General features: G+C 40.2%; 2 protein-coding genes across 3 annotated transcripts; both read right to left on the reverse strand.

Annotated features, from left to right (window-relative positions):
* Positions 1-592: 592 nt before the first annotated feature.
* LOC139554641 (mitochondrial glutamate carrier 1-like) lies at positions 593-7,719 on the reverse strand. 2 transcript variants are annotated; one of them, XM_071367618.1, is made up of 10 exons: positions 7,586-7,719; positions 6,110-6,243; positions 5,758-5,883; positions 4,858-4,913; positions 3,397-3,487; positions 3,128-3,246; positions 2,829-3,021; positions 2,537-2,691; positions 2,352-2,427; positions 593-2,215 (listed from the first exon to the last, which is right to left on the reverse strand). In XM_071367618.1, the coding sequence occupies exons 2-10, from the start codon at positions 6,130-6,132 to the stop codon at positions 2,056-2,058; spliced, it is 999 nt and encodes a 332-aa protein (XP_071223719.1). In that variant the 5' UTR covers positions 6,133-6,243; positions 7,586-7,719; the 3' UTR covers positions 593-2,055. The 2 variants fall into 2 exon arrangements, with proteins under 2 accessions (XP_071223719.1, XP_071223729.1); XM_071367628.1 differs by lacking the exons at positions 4,858-4,913; positions 5,758-5,883; positions 6,110-6,243; positions 7,586-7,719 and adding an exon at positions 4,206-4,342.
* A 9,852-nt stretch (positions 7,720-17,571) lies between these two features.
* On the reverse strand, positions 17,572-19,093 carry LOC139550699 (thyrotropin subunit beta-like). Its single transcript, XM_071361781.1, has 2 exons — positions 18,895-19,093; positions 17,572-18,489 (listed from the first exon to the last, which is right to left on the reverse strand). The coding sequence occupies exons 1-2, from the start codon at positions 19,054-19,056 to the stop codon at positions 18,208-18,210; spliced, it is 444 nt and encodes a 147-aa protein (XP_071217882.1). The 5' UTR covers positions 19,057-19,093; the 3' UTR covers positions 17,572-18,207.
* Positions 19,094-20,478: the final 1,385 nt, after the last annotated feature.

Raw genomic sequence — 20,478 nt, forward strand, 5'->3', positions numbered from 1 at the left:
GCTCGGCCATAGAAACCCATTTCAAGAAGGTCCTGACGAACAGTTCTTATGCTGACGTTGCTCCGGAGGCAGTTTGGAACTTGGTAGTGAGTGTTGCAACTGAGGTCAGATTAATTTTTGCGCTTCAGCCCTCTGCGGTCCTGTTCTGTGCGCTTGTGTGGCATACCACTTCACGGCTGAGCCGCTGTTGCTCCTAGGCATTTCCACTTCACACTAACAGCACTTACAGTTGACTGGTGCAGCTCTAGCAGGACAGACATTTGACCAACTGACTTGTTGGAAAGGAGGCATCCTATGACGGTGCCACGTTGAAAGTCACTGAGCTCTTCAGTGAGGCCATTCTACTGCCAGTGTTTGTCTATGGAGATTGCATGGCTGTGTGCTCGATTTTATACACCGGTCAGCAACAGCTGTGGCCAAAATAGTCAAATCCACTAATTTTGAAGGGGTGTCCACATACTTTTGTGCATATGTATATATGTGTATTATGACATGGTTATGATAGTGTCATAACGTTATGGCACTGCGTGCTAAGTCAAGTGCGGTAAACCTCAACGTAAACTAGATGACCTGCACAAGAAGTATACATGTATGGATTTTCTTTAAATACATTGTTCTCTTTATTCAACCCGCCCTTCATCCACACATTGCATGAACCTAAACCTGCCCGTCCCGTGGATATAACAGTCAGGACTGCAGGTTATGAGTCAACCCAGGCATCACTTAAATACATACAAAACAAAATTAGACATACAACATAAAGTGATGTAACAGTCATTTCCTTTGTTAGATGACCTGGTACAGATAGCATCGGTGATGCTATTTGGCAGGCTCAGTCAGTCTCGATACAGTATCACTTCCTTATAGTGAAAAATGCCAATCCACTCAGCTAAGGCAAATACAAAACCATTTGCATTACATTTAGGGGCATGTCATTAATAAAATAAACAGAATTATGGCCATAAACTAAACGTCTTGGAACTATTGTCTATAGCCCTGAAGTAACATAGACCATAACAGAACACTTCACAACCTTACTGTATATGTATGTATAAATATGCATAATATAAATGAATCAAGTATTTAGAATGTAAAAAATAAACTAAGATGTGAGTGTCTGTGGCAGCGAACCATGAGGTGTAGCTGTGGAATAACCCCTAGGTGCTTGGTCCCTCTGTCTCAAACTAAACCTCAGTGAAATGTGAGTTGAAGAGGTTTCTTTTGAAAAATAAAATGTTAAAAAGCTCATTCTAACGTGTTTCTTTAGCCTTCTCAATCAACCACAGTTAAATTAACAATTCAAATGTGTAAATCAGATTAATTGATAGCTTGAAATCACATGACTGCAAAAACATGACAGACGCTATGAAATACCTTCACAAATGGAGGCTGAGGGGAGGACGGCTCATAATGTCTGGAATGGAACAAATGGAACGGCATTAAACACATGGTAACCATGTGTGTATTTGATACCATTCCACTCCAGCCATTACCACGAGCCCGTCCTCCCCAATTAAGGTGCCACCAACCTCCTGTGACCTATACAAATCTTTACACCACACTATGGCATTCAACCAACGTGCTGTTGTAGAAAAGTAGAATCATAAATTATCAAATATTTTTTAGATAAACAATGGATAAAGAAAACAAAAAACGATGAAAAAACATTCAGTTGTTGGTTGTGTTGAAATGGCCCCTCACAGAGGGAGAGGAACCAGGGAGACTCCCCAGTCAGCGCCACTGCTGCACTTCACGGTCCGCAGTTCAGCAAACTGACACCTTCAAGTGCAATCATTGTTCACAGCCCATTAAATAAGCCAGGAAAATATTTGGAGGAAGTGCAGTACAGCTGTTAGACCATACAGGAAGTCAATAACTATTTTTATTTCCTCTCTTTTCTAGGCTCCAAAGCCCTGACAGACACCTCAGTCTTACGTAGTTTATTTTTTCTGTACCAAATACTGATGGAATATAGCTGCCAGTATTTTGCTGAGATACTTCTTCATGCGACGTGTGAGAAAGTCCCATGCACAGCCAGGTAGTGTTGGTCTTATCTCATGCAGACAAGTAGTTGAAAGGTGACTGGTCCAGGATGAACTCTCCGATGCCAATAAAGTACATGACCTGTGCAATGCCAAAGAGAGGAGCGATGACCAGCGCCCTGCATCCTGCTCCCTTCAGAAAGGCAAAGGGACCCTCCTTACTCATGATCTTACTGCAGGGAGAGAAAGGAAATAAATCACTGCTTGAATTTCAGGAAGGGGTGTAAATAAATGTTTATAGAGCACACTGGTTGTAAAGTTGCAACGAGTTCAAAGTCAGGGAAAAGCATGATTAAAGAGTGACTCTACCTGACGCAGTCAACCACACCGTTGTAGCTCTCCTCGTTGGCCCCTTTGCTCAGAGACTGCAATCTCGTTTTTACAACTGAAATAAAGAGCGGGAAATTGTTAGACCAGGAAGAAGAAAAAAAAGAAATACACATCCGCTAGCTTAATAAAAGTGGGTCACAAATGGAGACAGATTCCAGACTCACCATCACAAGGATTGACTGCCACAGCTGCAGTGGAGCCAGCCAGACAGCCAGACAAGAAAGCCCAGTAGAAGGGTGCTGATTGATCTCGAGAGGGCTGGCCCAGCCGGTTGAGGTGGGCGAACAGTGGGAAGTAGACCATGGAGAAGGGAACATCTCTGAAATAGCAGACAATAAGTATTTTACTGGTTTGTAAATCTGTTTTCTAAAGCTATTCCAGTTTTTCTAGCCTAGCAGCCCCAATAAAAATTACTTCAGGCCTTTGACTTTACATGAATGTGTAAGAAGCCCTTACCTCATGAGGGTGGCCCCGAGGCCTTTGTAGAGGCCCTGGATGCCTTGTGTGTGCAGAAGGTCCCGGGCGATCTGGGTAGCAGACACTGCCCTGGCTGCAGGACTGGGCCCCACGTTGTAGGACCTGCTCAGCACTGTGTTAGTGGCAGCCAGCTTAGTGGGAGACATCACGGCTGGCATTCTCTGCTGAGCCGCTGGGAGGAACAAGAATACATGAATATACTTGCACAATATGTATTTGCCGCTGTAGGAATCACATGTAACATAACTTCCATCAATCAATACGGTGTACTTGCTTACCTAGCCTCCCTGCATCCTGAAGTTGAATCTTAAGCATTTCCATAGGAGTAGTAATGACAACTTGGCATATGCCTGCACCACAACCTGCCAACATCTCTTTAAACACCGTCAAGCCTTTCCTGGAACAAGGAGTCAGAGAGGTTAGAAAGCATGCATGGGATAGGATTTGTCTCTTCAATGACTAGTTGGACACTTCATAATATATCTATTAGCTACACTGTACTCTTAATCTACCGTCTTCACTGTCCGAAATGCAAACAGTAATTTACCCATTTTTGCTAAGATGCTGGCGGAAGAAGTCATTTGCGGCTAGTTTGATGGCCTTCTCAGGAGTGACCAAGGTCAGATTCACAGCAGCACCTGAAGACAAAACAATTGAACATTAGTCAAACCTTAAAAACCATACATCAAAATATGTTAACAAGGAAATGTTACAAACAAAAACATTCCCCGCCACCATCGGTCCATTTAAGTATGCAATGCCATTGACTGTACAGTACTAGCTATCAATCTAATACACAAGTTTCTAAATGAAATAGACAAGAAGCGCACAGGATGGCTGCTTGGCATGATCATGGAGGGGGATTATTTCAAGCATAAATCAACCTAATGAGTTACATTAAAACATTAAAACATGAGAAACATGATGAGAAGCAAGCAGAACAGGAATGCGAACAGAGATCAGACAACACTAGAGAAGGGGATGCAGAGAAGACAGTAAATTCCAGGAGAAAATGGAAAAAAGCTTAGGCTAATCTACTGGAAGACCAACTTTTCTTTAGAAAACAAATGTGGGAAGAAGACTTTACATTAAGACATAGGCTAGCCTACATGCCAGTGGGAAATGGATAGACGAGAATGAAAGTCACCTTAGCCACTACTACGACATACATTTTCACAAGAGCATTGTTTGGCAATGGTCACAAGTGTTGGTGAAAAGTCAGTAAGCGAAAGGAGTCGAAAGCAGAAAGAACAGGTTCACTGATATGAAGACATGAAGGAGCAAAATATTGAACAAATGGGAAATGGTTGCCTAGTTGAAATAAAGCATTATTGTAAGAACCATTAAATGATTTGCCTTTAGCGTGGCTGTGCCATATCGGCTAGCCGTTCAATATCCCAGGGGGACCCAGGTCTGTAACATGAAAAAAAACAGATGCAAAAACAAAACAAGCATTCCTCACACAAATGGAGTCCCATAAAATTAACTCCAACCTCCTCAACACAAAAGACACTAGGCTATGTACATGATGTTGCCCAACACAAATGTGTCAATGTGTTTCATACAGTATTTAGTTTTAGTACAGCTAAAGTAATGCATTTCACTGTGTTATCAATTGAAAATTAGGCCATTCGCTTTTAAAAGGATTGGAGAAAATTCTACCATTTGTCATTCATTCAAATCTAAATAAATGAGTACAAAGAAACAAGCCAATTTCTAATGATGCATTTAAACATCACTACATAAGTACAATGCAGTGACCATCAATCAACTTTTGAGATCACATCCGAATATAATTACTTCTATCAATAAATGAGAAACTACTGCATTGATTGTGATTGAACAGCAACTTGACTGCTTTCACTTTAAGCAAATAATAAAATCCAGATCAGTTATCGCTTAAAATAATTTTCTTACAAATCGGTCACAATTTCACTAATAACCCCCTTGTTGACTAGATATAGAACCAGTACTATAAAACTAGGACAAAAAATGTAATGACTCTTACCTCTATACATGCCAAAGTATCCTTCTGATCGAACAGTCTTAATGAGGCAGTCCAGCCTAAGAGAGAAAACACAACATGTCAGAATGATGGAAATTTACCACAACGTCTTCTTCCTTTGGGCTCCCGAGGGAGCAGCCCCGCCTACTCGTATAGGTAGGGCTGTGACGTGACGTTAATGGAATTTTTGGTGAAGGTTATGTGTCAGCCAAATGACTGCAGTCACCGTTTAGAACTGTTACAATAGCAACAAAAGTCTCATCACGTTGTAGAGTCCATGTTATGGCGGAAGCGGATTCGACCGCAAGTGTCAATCTTTTTTAATGCCTAGCCGTCCCGTCTTCAGTCAGATGTCTGTTCCACATAATTCTAGAACTGGCTAGTTTTGCCTCTCCTCGTCTCTGCTTATATAAGCTGTTTGATGTAAACCAGGATTACATCCATTTGCTGCTATCAGGTAAATGGTCAACTATTTTTCATGATGGACAATCCATAAATCGGCAGTTACACAATTATACAATTACTGCACCAGGCCTATCTATAGATAAAACAGACAGTCAGAACTAAGTAACATCAAGGGGTTTAGGGTGGCGATGCCAACTGAATGGGCACACAGAGCAAAGGGAAATTTCCACTCTCCTCACACATTCCTCAGGATTACTCAACAGGAAGAATGAGCCAATGACGACAGTCGGTCGTCACAGACATGGGACTCAAAGCCGGGCACCAGTCTATGCTCTCACAACAGCAGCCACATTCTCTGAAGTACACCTCAAGATATCCCATCCTATATTAATTCCATGTCCTTTGTGGTGTTTTTAAAAACGGTCAAATAAATGTAACTATCAAGATTTAGCTATGCAGCCACACATAGCATGACATGAAAAGGGAGGACAGACTCACATGTTCTTGTAGATCTGCTGACCTTGCCTCTGGTTCTGTAACCTGGTCTTTACAAGGTCGATGGGAAACACACAGGTGACCCCAACAATGCCAGCAATACCACCATTGATCAGTTTAGCGGGAAGGCTGGAAAAAATAAAACCGTTTGAGATTAGATTCAGATTGGCATTACACACACACACCTTCAAGGCACTTGAAATAGATAAAACAAAGGAAGGATACATTTATGAAAACATTTTCCTGGGTTACTAACACTGAAAAAAAACAAAGCAACTCTCTAGATATTGCACATATTGAGTAAAAAAAGTGAAAGACGCTCAAGACAGATGAGAGAAAGCCACAGTTACAATACCTGATCTGCTGCTGGTGAGCCATGGTAACTTTCAGATAGATAGCAGATGTAGAACGGAGCTGTGATATCTTAGCTAGTCGTAAGTCGATCGTAGTGGTCAGTAGATCAAGTGCTGATGAGCTGCTGCTAGAGTTCTGGAGAGGAAGAGCCAGGGAGATTATTTATATATAGACAAGCCTGTCAGAGTCCTGAGCGTGAATACGCACACGCAAAATTAAACCTAATACACACAAAGCCTATCCCACACACATACAGCAACATGCCCCTTGGATAATCTCCACCCACTCACACCTCAAAGGATCACGTGGGTTTACAACCTGCCTCCTACTGGAAGTGAAAAGTGAATCTCAATACACGCTCAGTAACAGGAAGTCTATATTTGGGCATCAGTTTGCATGGCCCTGAGGCATCAACTCCAGTATCTTTGGCACAGTTGCTAGGGTAAAAGACATTCCAGGTCAGGACGTGAACAAGATTCAACTTGAGTCTAACTTGTAACTTTACTACACCCCAAACCAGTTTAATAATTAACGTTAGTTAGCTATTTCACTTTAATTTAAAGCTAGAATCCTTATTTGCTACATTAATTTTCAGACACACACACACATACATATATATATATATATATATATGTATATATATCGCCATTGGTTGTTGAAGAATATTACTTATGAGCTTAGTTCAACTGTCATACCCCATCAGAACCAAAAATATAAGCTCGTCTTACTCCAATGTTTGCAAAGAACTTAAATATTAAGCAACGCTGCACAGTATAGCCTCAAAACATGGTTAAAACTATAGCTTATATCATATATGGTCAGTCATTGCACCACATACTAGATCATTTAGTAGAGCATGGACCTTGCAACGCCAGGGTTGTGGGTTTGATTCCCACGGGGGACCATTACGAACAAGTATAAAAATGAATGCACTCTACTGTAAATAGCTCTGGATAAGTGTCTGCTAAATGCATAAAATGTCAAATTAGTGGTTAACGTTAGTTAGCTACATTTTTGCCAGCCCCATCCATTAACTTAACTAACTAGGTACTATTAAATAATAATTTTCCCTAAGTAATCTTATTCAATAATAGCAACAATATCTTTCATTACGATTGCGCCTTATTTACTTAGCTAATTAGGTTACCAAGGCTAGCTAGTTAGCTGTTATTTATCCGGAAATGGCGTTAGCTAGCTAACGTTAATTCAGTATCTTCCGTAGATATATAACGTTGCTGTAAGATTATTAATCAAGTTTCTCTATATATAAAAATTCTAATACTTAATGTTCGAATAGGTAGTTTAATTGTACTCAGAGCAAGCTATTGTTAACTTGCTACCTAACATTAACTAGCTAGCCGCGGCAGTTCCTCTTTCAATAATGCATTATAAGAAAATGAGCAACGATGACATAGAAAGTGTCAATCCAGTGATACATTAGCTAATAGTTATATTTGATAACGCGAAAGACACTCACCTGAAATAAATGTCAGATGAGATATGTCGTTCTAGTACGTAAAAGTATCGTCTGTCTTGTCATTAGTTGTGAAACTTGCTGAATGACATACTGGAAAATTCCATTACTTTATAAAACATGAAGGCGGGGCCAACTATTCGAAACGAGAGTTCAAATTTTTTCCAATCGTGGTTTTCAAATGTACATATTAACGGTTCATTTGTCGTTTTATGTCGTTAGTTGAAATACAACCAATGTTTATTTATTTTCCGTTTTGTACTTTAACTATTTGCACATCATTACAACACTTTATATCGACCTAATATGACATTTGAAATGTGACATTTGACACTTTTGTGAGTGTAATGTTTACTGTACATTTGTTATTGTTTATTTCACTTTTATTTATTATCTATTTCACTTACTTTGGCAATGTAAACATATGTTTACCATGCCAATAAATCCCCTTAAATTGATATTGAAATTGTAAGAAGTGGCGGGGATTAAAGGCTGAAGTTGCCCCTGGGTGCTGATCTAAGGTCAGTTTGGAATTTTCGTGAAGATTTGGGGATGGTAACATCAAAAAGATTCTTCATCCAAGATCAGTTCCTACTTACATCTTCCCAGAGCCAGAGAGTATATACACAGAGGGTAAGTTAAAAGTAGCTTTGGTATAGGCAGTGGTGAAAAAAAGTACCCAATTGTCATACACGAGTAAATGTAAAGATACCTTAATAGAAAAGGACTCAAGTAAAAGTGAAAGTCACCCAGAAAGAAAACTACTTGAGTAAAAGTCAAAAGGTATTTGGTTTCATATATACTTAAGTATCAAAAGTAAATGTAATTGCTAAAATATACTTAAGTATCAAAAGTAAATGTAATTGCTGAAATATACTTAAGTATCAAAAGTAAAAGTATTAATTATTTCAAATTAAGTACCATTTTCTTGTTTTTTAAATTCAGCGATAACCAGAGGCACACTCCAACACTCAGACATAATTTACAAATGAAGCATGTATGTTTCATGAGTCTGTGAGGCAGTAGGGAAGACCAGGGATATTCTCTTGATAAATGTATGAATTGGACCATTTTCCTGTCATGCTAAGCTTTAAAAATGTAACTAATACTTTTTGGTGTCAGGGAAAATGTATGGAGTAAAAACTACATTATTTTCTTGAGGAATGTAGAGGAGTAAAAGTAAAAGTTGTCAAAAATATAAATAGTAAAGTACAGATACCCCCCAAAATACTGAGTATTTTTACTTAAGTACTTTACACCACTGGGTATAGGCCTATGATTGGACATAGCACAAACTTTCTCCAAATAAGATAGGACTAATAAAACTTTAAACTTAGTGTGTTATTGGTATAGTAGTGTTATTAGTATAGACCAAGGCCATCTGACCAAATCCTACATGGCATGAGGAGTCAAATATATCAGATGAGTAGGATCACAGAGATCCTTATCGTATTCATTACTATGGGTAGACTCTTCAACTGCTTTTCAATAGGCCTACACACAAACTAGGACAGGATCTTTGAAATTGAACTGCACTGCATGTAGGGATTTTTTTTTTTTTTTACAAAAGCATGAAAGGGGATTACATGAAATGGTTTACATCAAGCTATCCAAAATAATGCTAACCATAAGAGAGTGAATGAGACTTGAATTATCTGAAAGTCCTTGTGCCAAATAAAACAATTACAAAGAGTTGGATGTTTGCAGTGCTATAATCCCAAACATCATGTCAATGTATAATCCTTAACATGGGAAAGCAAACACAGACAATGATGCTTAACTGTTCATTAATTTATATTCCAATCATTAGCCACCACAGTACAGGAGCCAACACACAGGGTCAAGGGTCAAGGGTCAAAGACGAGCTGGGTAAGTAAGGGATGTTATAATAGATAGGTGTTGTTCAATTACTAATGCTGTTTCTTTTTAAAACAAGTCATAACACAGTCCTTAAATCACAAAACAACATCACAATCTTTAAAACATAAATATTGAATCAAAGCTTTTATTTAGCATCACTGCTGTAAGTGAGATTCATTGCATGTTCTCTGAAATCCATATATGGAATGAATCTCAGGCAAGTCACATGAACATCCCATCAAGATTACAGGTGTCTACATTATTAACATATCTAAACAATCAGTCATGGGTTTCAGTCATATTTGGGGGCTCTGAGTGGCGCAGCAGTCTAAGGCACTGCATCTCAGTGCCAGAGGCGTCATTGACCCTTGACCTGGTTCGATCCTGGGCTGTATCACAACCAGCTGTGATTGGGAGTCCAATAGGGCAGCGCACAATTGGCACAGTGTCGTCCGGGTTAGGGTTTGGCCGAGGTAGGCCGTAATTTTAAAGAAGAATTTGTTCTTAACTGACTTGCCTAGTTAAATAAAGGTAAATAAAAATAAAATATGTTGCTTTAAACCAATGAGATGTCAAATAAGTTTGAAAATGTTTTATTGTTTCTTTCTCCACAATAAAAAACATGATATTATGTCATATGAATGCACACACTTAGTCATGACTCGCTTTGGACAAAAATGGCTGCTAAATGGCGTATACACTGAGTGTACAAAACATTAAGAACACCTTCTTAATATTGAGTTGTACCTATTTTTGCCCTCAGAACAGCCTCACTTCGTCTGGGCATAGACTCTACATGGTGTCGAAAGCGTTCCACAGGGCTGCTGGCCCATGTTCACTCCAGTGCTTCCCACATTTGTCAAGTTGGCTGGTAGTGGATCTCTACTCCAAATAGCTCGTTCCATCTCATCCCAAAGATGCTCAATTGGATTGAGATCTGATGACTGGGCAGGCCACTGCAGTAAGCTGAATTCACTGTCATGTTTGTGAAACCATTCCTGGACAATCCTAGCCTTGTAGCATGGAGCATTATCCTGCTGAAAAAAAATCTATTTGCAGATGGATACAGAAGATTCTTTGTGCGTTGCGCCGACAGAAATAAACATCTCTCTGGGAAGAAGAAGGGCTGGGGTGTATGTTTCATGATTAACGACTCATGGTGTAATTGTAACAGCATACAGTAACTCAAGTCCTTTTGTTCACCTTACGTAGAATTCCTCACAATCAAATGCCGACCGTATTATCTCCCAAGAGAATTCTCGTCGGTTATTGTCACAGCCGTGTATATCCACCCGTAAGCCGATATCACGACGGCCCTCAAGGAACTTCACTGGACTTTATGTAAACTGGAAACCATATATCCTGAGGCTGCATTTATTGTAGCTGGGGATTTTAACAAAGCAAATTTGAGAAGAAGGCTACCTAAATTCTATCAGCATATTAATTGTAGCACTCATGCTGGCAAAACTGTATCACTGCTACTCTAACTTCCGCGATGCTTACAAGGCCCTCCCCCGCCCTCCCTTCGGAAAATCTGACCACGACTCCATTTTGCTCCTCCCTTCCTATAGACATAAACTCAATCAGGATGTACCTGTGACAAGGACTATTCAACGCTGGTCTGACCAATCGGAATCCACACTTCAAGATTGTTTTGAACACGCGGACTGGGACATGTTCCGGGTAGCCTCAGAGAATAATATTGATTTATATGCTGATTCGGTGAGTGAGTTTATAAGGAAGTGTGAAGGAGATGTTGTACCCACTGTGACTATTAAAACCTACCCTAACCAGAAACCGTGGATAGATTGCAGCATTCGCGCAAAACTGAAAGCATGAACCACTGCATTTAACCATGGACAGTTGACTGGGAAAATGGCCAAATACAAACAGTGTAATTATTCCCCCCGCAAGGCAATCAAACAAGCAAAATGTCAGTATAGAGACAAATTGGAGTACAGTGCCACTAACGTGGCCCGGTACCAAGGACTGTGGGCTCTCCTACTCCGTGGCCGACGTGAGTAAGACATTTAAACGTGTTAATCCTCGCAAGGCTGCCGGCCCAAACGACATCCCTAGTCGCATCCTCAGAGCATGCGCAGACCAGCTGGCTGGTGTGTTTACGGACATATTAAATCTCTCCCTGTCCCAGTCTGCTATCCCCACATGCTTCAAGATGGCCACCATTGTTCCTGTACCCAAGAAGGCAAAGGTAACTGAACTAAATGACTATCGCCCCGTAGCACTCACTTCTGTCATCCTGAAGTGCTTTACCTGTCACCCTAGACCCACTTCAATTTGCGTACCACCCCAATAGGTCCACAGATGATGCGATCGCCATCACACTGCACATTGCCACCTAGACAAAAGGAATACCTATGTAAGAATGCTGTTCATTGACTACAGCTCAGCATTCAACACCATAGTACCCTCCAAGCTCCTCATTAAGTTTGAGGTACTGGGTCTCAACCCCGCCTTGTGCAATTGGGTCCTGGACTTCCTGATGGGCCGCCCCCAGGTGTTGAAGGTAGGAAACAACATCTTCACTTTGCTGATCCTCAACAATGGGTGTCCCACAAGGGTGCGTGCTCAGCCCCCTCCTGTACTCCCTGTTCACCCATGACTGCGTAGCCACACACGCCTCCAACTCAATCATCAAGTTTGCAGACGACACAACAGTAGTAGGCTTGATTACCAACAACGACGAGACAGCCTATAGGGAGGAGGTGAGGACACTTGGAGTGTGGTGTCAGGAAAACAACCTCTCACTGAACGTCAACAAAACAAAGGAGATGATCGTGGACTTCAGGAAACAGCAGAGGGAGCATCCCTCTATCCACATTGACGGGACAGCAGTGAAGAAGGTGGAAAGTTTTAAGTTCCTCGGCGTACACATCACGGACAAACTGAAATGGTCCACCCACACAGACAGTGTAGTGAAGAAGGCGCAATAGCGCCGCTTCAACCTCAGGAAAGCTGGGACCGAGAGAATGAAAAATAGCTCCTATCTCAAGGCCATCAGACTGTTAAACAGCCATCACTAACACAGTGAGACTGTAGCCTACATACAGACTTGAAATCATAGGCCAAGTTAATAAATGGATCACTAGTCACTTTAATAATGCCACTTTATAATGTTTACATATCTTGCATTACTCATCTCATATGTATAAACTGTATTTTATACCATCTATTGCATCTTGCCTATGCCGCTCGGTCATTGCTCATCCATATATTTATATGTATATATTCTTATTCCATTCCTTTACTTAGATGAGTGTGTATCAGGTAGTTGTTGTGGAATTGTTAGAATACTGGTTAGATATTGCTGCACTGTCTGAACTAGAAGCACAAGCATTTCGCTACACTCACAATAACATCTTCTAACCATGTGTATGTGACCAATAAAATGTAATTTGATTTGATGCCATGAAGGGATGCACCTGATTGGCAATGATGTTCAAACATTGCTCCATTTTTATCAAGGAGCCCAATAGAGAGAAATAGTAATGGTGTTCTTTTGTAGGCACTAACTAACTCTGCCATGTTTCTTTGGACAAATGGTTAGTTGGAGAAATAATTTCCACCACAGAGTCATTGAACTTAATGTTGGTGATATGGCCCCTCGTGTTCATGTAACCGATGTGAAATGGCCAGCTAGTTAGCGGTGGTGCGCGCTAGCAGCCTTTCAGTCGGTTACGTCACTTGCTCTGAAACCTAGAAGTAGTGGTTCCCCTTGCTCTGCAAGGGCCGTGGCTTTTGTGGAGCGATGGGTAACGACGCTTCGTGGGTGTCAGTTGATGATGTGTGCAGAAGGTCCCTGGTTCACGCCCGTGTCGGGGCGAGGGGACGGTCTAAAGTTATACTGTTACATTCAGACAAGTAATCCTCTGTTGCGATTGGTTTCCTACCATTTGAAAAAGGGGAACACAACAAAAACAAAACTACACAGATTTGTTTGAATGGAACTGTGAATGGCATGTGCCCTACATACAGTAGCTAATTCAATTCTGTCTAAAATAATGCTGAGGAGTCAAATTCTGTTTGGATGATTGCTTTATTCATCAGAGTATCAGGGCTTTTCTCTTCAAAACACAGCTTGATGTGGTATGTCAGCTGGACAATTCACACCATTGTCATGTGATTAGTCTGATTGTTTCAGAGTAAATTCAGGCCAACAGTATTTTATTCATTTTAAACCAATTGCATTTAATACAAATGGAAAAGCAACACACTTATAATCACTGTCCAATCTGATTAAATCAATGAGACTTTCATGAGGTCAATTCTAGTTATGTAGTATTGACAAGGAAGTTTTAAGGTGGGGGGACAATATAACAATAATGTATATTAGGGTGCCGAGTGAACCATGCTCGATACGCAATTTTGTGATGTTGAAATCATTCTGATGAATGCTATCTGACAATGAATATCTATGGTCATTTTCCATCTATTAGTACTGAGCGATTAACCAACATTTCGGTTATTTTTGGTTTTTAAACAACTAATTAATTGGTCGACGTCGGTTCAATTATTTTAATTCCATTTCGTTTTTTTTCTTCATGTGAGCTCAATGCGCACATCGCACAGTTCCTCAGGTCGCGCACCTGTTAATGGTGGGTCGCGACGTGTCAGAGTAAATGTATAATTATTTCATGAATTACTAGAATTGATTTGGCCAAGTGCAACTGCGCTCTCTGCTTAGCAGCGTTGCCTCTGCTCAGTTTGGCAGATGCGCGAGTGTGAGGAAGACGTGCGTGTGCCTCGTGGTATACCTGCTCTTTTGAGGCAGTTTTCTTGAAGATCACTCCGCGACACCCACGCTGCGGCGCTGTCGTTCAGGAGCAGATGAAGTGCCGTCAGCCACTGACTTGTCATTCCTACTCGCCGTCACTCACCGCTGTTATTGAATTGACTCAAGCTAGTCACAAGTTCTGACTGAACTCAATCGTCATGAAATGCAATACAGCAATGAGTTTCTCTCTCTTGGTTTCATGCAAACTTTGAGAAATAACGAGGAGCGCCCACAATGTGTTTTGTGATGGGAAGTGCTCAGTAATGAGTCTCAAAACTAACAAAAGAACGACACGTCCTGACCAAACATTCACAGCATGACGGTAAACCCAGGGACTTTTTTCAGAACAGGGCAGAATGCTTCAGGAAACAGTACTAAAACAGTGGAAGAGAAAATCAGCTAGCAAGGCATTATTGTCATTTTATAACAGTTGATGATGACACTGTAAACAGAAATGAGGGATTACTATCTCTCATAGTAGTCGATGTGAATTTCTCTTAAAAAACAACAACAATGTACACAGCTAGTAGCTAGCTAGCTAACGTAAACGTTAGGCAAAGCAAGCTAGCTAGCTAGCTAACTGATACTGCAACCCTAAGTAACAGTACAGATGAAAAATAATCAGGTCTACTGTACATCTTACTGTTTAAATTATTGTTGGTTATTCCAGTTCAGAATGAAAGTGATGTCTTGTATTTTAACAGCAACAGTTCCAACCTAGACATATATGTAATAGTGTTTTTAATGGGGAACAATACACATGGATAGCTATTTATATGGTTATTTCATTTAATTGTTATTCGTTTTTGTCTATATTGCATTTGTTTTAGGCATTAGGACAATGTAATGTACACATATTTACATATAGTTGCATGTTTTTATAAGCTTGGGTCCCATTAAAACACAGAATTTCTCATTTGGGTCCCAGGCTGAAAAAGTTTAAGAACCCCTGACATAGAGACCAGCTGTTGCTTCGCAAGGTATCTCTACCTGATAATAGATGATCTAAGTTATTGATATTTGGTATTCAGCCGTCTTAAATAGAGGCCGACCTATTATGGTTTTTCAACACCGATACCGATTATTGGAGGACCAAAAAAAGCAGATACCGATTAATCAGCATTTTTTATATATTTATAATAATGACAATTACAACAATACTCAATGAACACTTTTATTTTAACTTAATATAATACAGAAATAAAATAAATTTAGTCTTAAATAAATAATGAAACATGTTCAATTTGGTTTAAATAATGCAAAAACACGGTGTTTGAGAAGAAAGTAAAAGTGCAATATGTGCCATGTAAAAAAGCTAACGTTTAAGTTCCTTGCTCAGAACATGAGAACATATGAAAGCTGGTGGTTCCTTTTAACATGAGTTTTCAATATTCCCAGTTAAGAAGTTTTAGGTTGTAGTTATTATAGGACTATTTCTCTCTATACCATTTGTATTTCATAGACCTTTGACTATTGGATGTTCTTATAGGCGCTATAGTATTACTAGCCTAATCTCGGGAGTTGATATGCTTGAAGTCATAAACAACGCTGTGCTTCAATCATTGCGAAAAGCTGCTGACAAACGGAGGAAAGTGCGGTTTGAATGAATGCTTACGAGCATGCTGCTGCCTACTACCGCTCAGTCAGACTGCCCTATCAAATATCAAATCATAGACTTAATTATAATATAATAAACACACAGAAATACAAGCCTTAGCTCATTAATATGGTCAAATCCGGAAACTATCATTTCGAAAACAAAACATTCTTTCAGTGAAATACGGAACCGTTCCCTATTTTATCGAACGGGTGGCATCCCTAAGTCTAAATATTGCTGTTACATTCTGGCAAATTAATTACGGTCTTTGTTAGGAAGAAATGTAATTCACACAGTTCGCAACGAGCCAGGCGGCCCAAACTGCTGCATTTACCCTGACTCTGCTTACTCTGAACGCAAGAGAAGTGACACAATTTCAGGCACAGCATTGATTATATGCAACGCAGGACAAGCTAGTTAAACTAGTAATATCATCAACCATGTATAGTTAACTAGTGATTATGTTAAGATTGATTGTTTTTCATAATATAAGTTTAATGCTAGCTAGCAACTTACCATGGCTCCTGGCTGCCTGCACTCACGTAACAGGTGGTCAGCCTGCCACGCAGTCTCCTCGTGGATTGCAATATAATCGGCCATAATCGGCATCTAAAAATGCCGATTACGATTGTTATGAAAACTTAAAATCGGCCCTAATTAATTGGCCATTCCGATTAACCGGTCGACTACTAGTCATAAAAGTGTCCCTTATTTACTTTGAAGACTACAAAATAGTGATTTTGTCAGACAGCATAGGCAGCAGCTCTATAGAGATGAGATGATGACTGAATGAAATAATAAAGTAATCAAATAAAACAAATGTAATATGCACAACTAAAGTATTTTATTAAAGTTAAGTAATGTGAATAAATCATGGGACTTATATTCATTGTTTTATTCGGTGTTAGCATTCAACCCACATAATAATGCACAATGCATTTAATGTAAAACATGTTTTATCGAAACAGAAATAGAATACCTCAATACATTTTTTGGTAATCAAACCGAACCAACCTCAAAAGCACGAATCGCTCAGCATTTCCATCTAAGCCTCCTTACCTCTCCCTGCCCTGTGGTTTCCCTCTGTGAGTCATCATCATGTCATGACACTTGTCACATTGACACAGACTGGATTACAACATAAGGTATGGAAAATTCATAATATCAGATTAAGCATTGATTGAGATAGAAGGGAGTCCAAATGACAGGCGCATAACATGTCCCCCTCTGAGCTGGTGACTTATATATAGACCACCAGCTGTCTCCCCAAACGTCCTTTGTTTATTTCCGACCACGCATACCCCCTGTGATACACTCCCACGAGACTAAAGTTATAACCAGATGCACTTTGGATAGGAATGGATAGGATAGGATAATGTATGAAATCCCATTGAATGATGTGTGTTAGTAATGTCCATCGAGTGCACTTGGTGAAATAAAACAGTATTTCATTATACTATATTGTATTCATTTTTTGACAAAACTACTAATACATCTTTTTAGAATTTAGAATGTTTTTTTACTTAATAGTGCACAGGCTAATATCTCTATGATTATTTCACACAGAAATAATTTACAATCAGATTATCAAGCCAACGGAGGGAAAGTCAGGGAGTCATTGCCACGGTCTTGTTAATCACTATGTTGTTGCTGTCAGTGTGTCTGTGTTGTGTTTTGAGTGTGACAGCAAGCTGTGTTCCTACACAGGATGTGATTAATTAAGATTACTGACAACTATTTACAGACTTCAGCTTTAATCTAGTTGCATTCATGGTATTGGTTCAACGTAAACAAAATAGCTCAGTGTGTCAATGGACAGGACAGACAGAGAAGAACAAACCCAGGAAGCAGACAAAAATACCAGGGTCAGCCTCCATTGTAAGTATAGCAGTAAATGAAAAAGCACATCCAGATTCCAAACAAAACAGACACTATACATGTCACAATACATGGAGTCCACCACCCTGTAACTACAAGTATGTATCCACCACAAACACATAAACACAATGCTAAGCACAATGATGTTCTATTTTGATAATGAGTAGGCTATTGACCATAAACTTTATTTGAACTGATCATTCTCATTACCTCCCCTGTTGGTAGTATGGTCATTACAGATGCAGGGGCTTAATTTGATCACTTTTGTTGCTGAGAATTTTCCTGCTCAGCAAAAAGGCTTCTAAAGTTTGTAATTTCCACTTTAAAATGTCAGGCATGATTTACCCTAATGAAAAATGTATCAACCCTACAAAAAAGGACCATGAACTATAATCCATATAATAATTAGCATTTCCTGTTGCTAAAGGATATTTTCCTGCTGTAGAAAACTGGCTCAAATTAAGATCCTACATCTGTCCACGGAAGGGAGAGAATTTAGTTGGGGTGGATGTAGTTGTTCAGGCCAGGGTATGGGTAGATGTGTCTGAGTGGCTTGGTACACCTGGGGCCGTCACCACTGCTGGCCTTGTGGGCACACTCATCACTGTCTGTGTTGCAAGTTCCACAGTGGCAGCTGAGGGCTACGGGGTAGGTGAAGAGAGGGTTGGCATGGAGCGGGCAACCAGGCAGTATCACTGTACGGTACTCCACCTGGTCATAGGTACAGCCTCTCTGGACCAGGAATCGTGGTCCGGCCAGCTCCTTCATATTACTGTCCTGATTATCACACACACAGACACATGCTAAACATATATACATTAAATTCATGCGATGTAGGTCAAATATGTCTCACGGTCAGCCTGCCAAGTGGAATTTTACATAGTTCAAGTTTCAATACATATATTTTATAATCTCTTCTCCAATGCACAACATGTGACAGGATATAATTCACATATGGTATGTTGTATAATTGACCTTGTCTGTAACTACTAGTGTCCTGCAATTATGGCCAGGTCTGTCTTGTAAAATAGTATACTTAATCTCAATGAGACTATGCTGATCAAATAAAGGGAAAACAAAACATGTTTTTGTGGGAGGATAAACGTTTTAAACTGAGTGATTTTTACAGATTTTTTCTTGTTGAAAACTTAGAATGTCAGGTTCAGCTTGTAGCCTGCTTACCCTTGAGTAGCAGAAACCCATGCAAATGGTAGTATTGATGGCCACGCAGAAGTCACACTCATGTCTCTCCTCATACAGAGTGTAGTCCGTGGGCACACACATGGGGACAGCTTGGCTGAACAGCAGGCAAAGGAGACCACATATGGCCACAGACGATTCCATTTGGCAAGCAGCGACAACTTTCTGTCATACAATCAAGAACCTGCATGGAATTAAAGTCAATGTCAAGAAGAAAATATGAACATATTTATAGTTTTATAGTTGGAAATATGAACAAATTCGGTCCTTCAGCAAGGCTGCACCGATAGCTGGACAAAAGAAGCTGAACCAGTGTTCCTGTCAGATCAGCTCTGCTCACTCACCTGGTAGAGCTGGGCACATGCAGGCCTGATGCTGCTGCCTGATGCTCTTTATACAGGCATTCTAATCCACCTTGATCCTACTGGACCATTATCTCCCATCTCTGACCGAGTGGAAGCAGGAGTCTCCAGGCCCATTATCATGTTGACATACATAAATACATTTGCAATTACATTTGAGTCATTTAGCAGACGTTCTTATCCAGAGCGACTTACAGTTAGTGCATTCATCTTAAGATAGCTAGGTGGGACAACCACATATCACAGTCATAGTAAGTACATTTTTCCTCAATAAAGTAGATATCAGCAAAGTCAGAGATGGTAAGGGGGAAAAAAAGTCAAGTTAGTTCACGAAAGGCTACTTAAAAAATATTTTTATAATAGGCACCCTCCGTAACTACAAACTTCCATTACCTGTACAGTAATGTCTGGGGTGAGGGTTTAACCTGTAATAACCTCATAATAAGCTTTTTTTTTTAGCAGTCACATCCTGTACTGCAGTATGTGGCAATCTCACTGGTTAGCACAATAGAAAACTAAGTGGTGAAGTCCGATTGGCCCCCGGTCCAGAAACAACTCCAAACCCAACTCCTAGGTAAGAGCGTCTGTTAAATGACTGAAATGTAAATGTTTTTTTTCTTTTCTCCAGAGTGTCGATCTTGTCTCAACGCTGCAACTCCCCAACGGGCTCGGGAGGCTAAGGTCAAGTCAAGTCATGCGTCTCTCCCGAAACATGACCCACCATACCGCACTTCTTAACACTCGCCCGCTTAACCCGGAAGCCAGCAGCACTGATGTGTCGGAGGAAACACCGTTCAATTGATGACCGAGGTCAGCCTACAGATGCCCGGCCCGTCACAAGGAGTCGCTAGAGCACAATCAGCCAAGGAGGCCCGTAAATGTTATTCTGACCTAGGAATAGGATCTGTTAAGTATAGGGTCTACATTAAGGTGAAAATTCCACCAAAGCTATTAGAGGGCAAAGTGGAGATGCAACCATAAGCTTACATATCAAATTCTTTCACATCTACATGTTCCTATACATCATGTGGGGCCGGCATTATGGCCTTAGGGGGCCCGGCCCGCCTTATTGTACATCGGATGCTGCAAACTTTAAATGCACTTTAAATACAGTTTGATTTAATCCTATTCTTTGACCTTGATTTTTGGTTGAGATGGAGACGTGAATCCAACATATTTATTATTAACTTGTAGATTCCATATG

This window comes from Salvelinus alpinus, chromosome 2 (genome assembly GCF_045679555.1).
Source record: "Salvelinus alpinus chromosome 2, SLU_Salpinus.1, whole genome shotgun sequence".
NCBI lineage: Eukaryota > Metazoa > Chordata > Actinopteri > Salmoniformes > Salmonidae > Salvelinus > Salvelinus alpinus.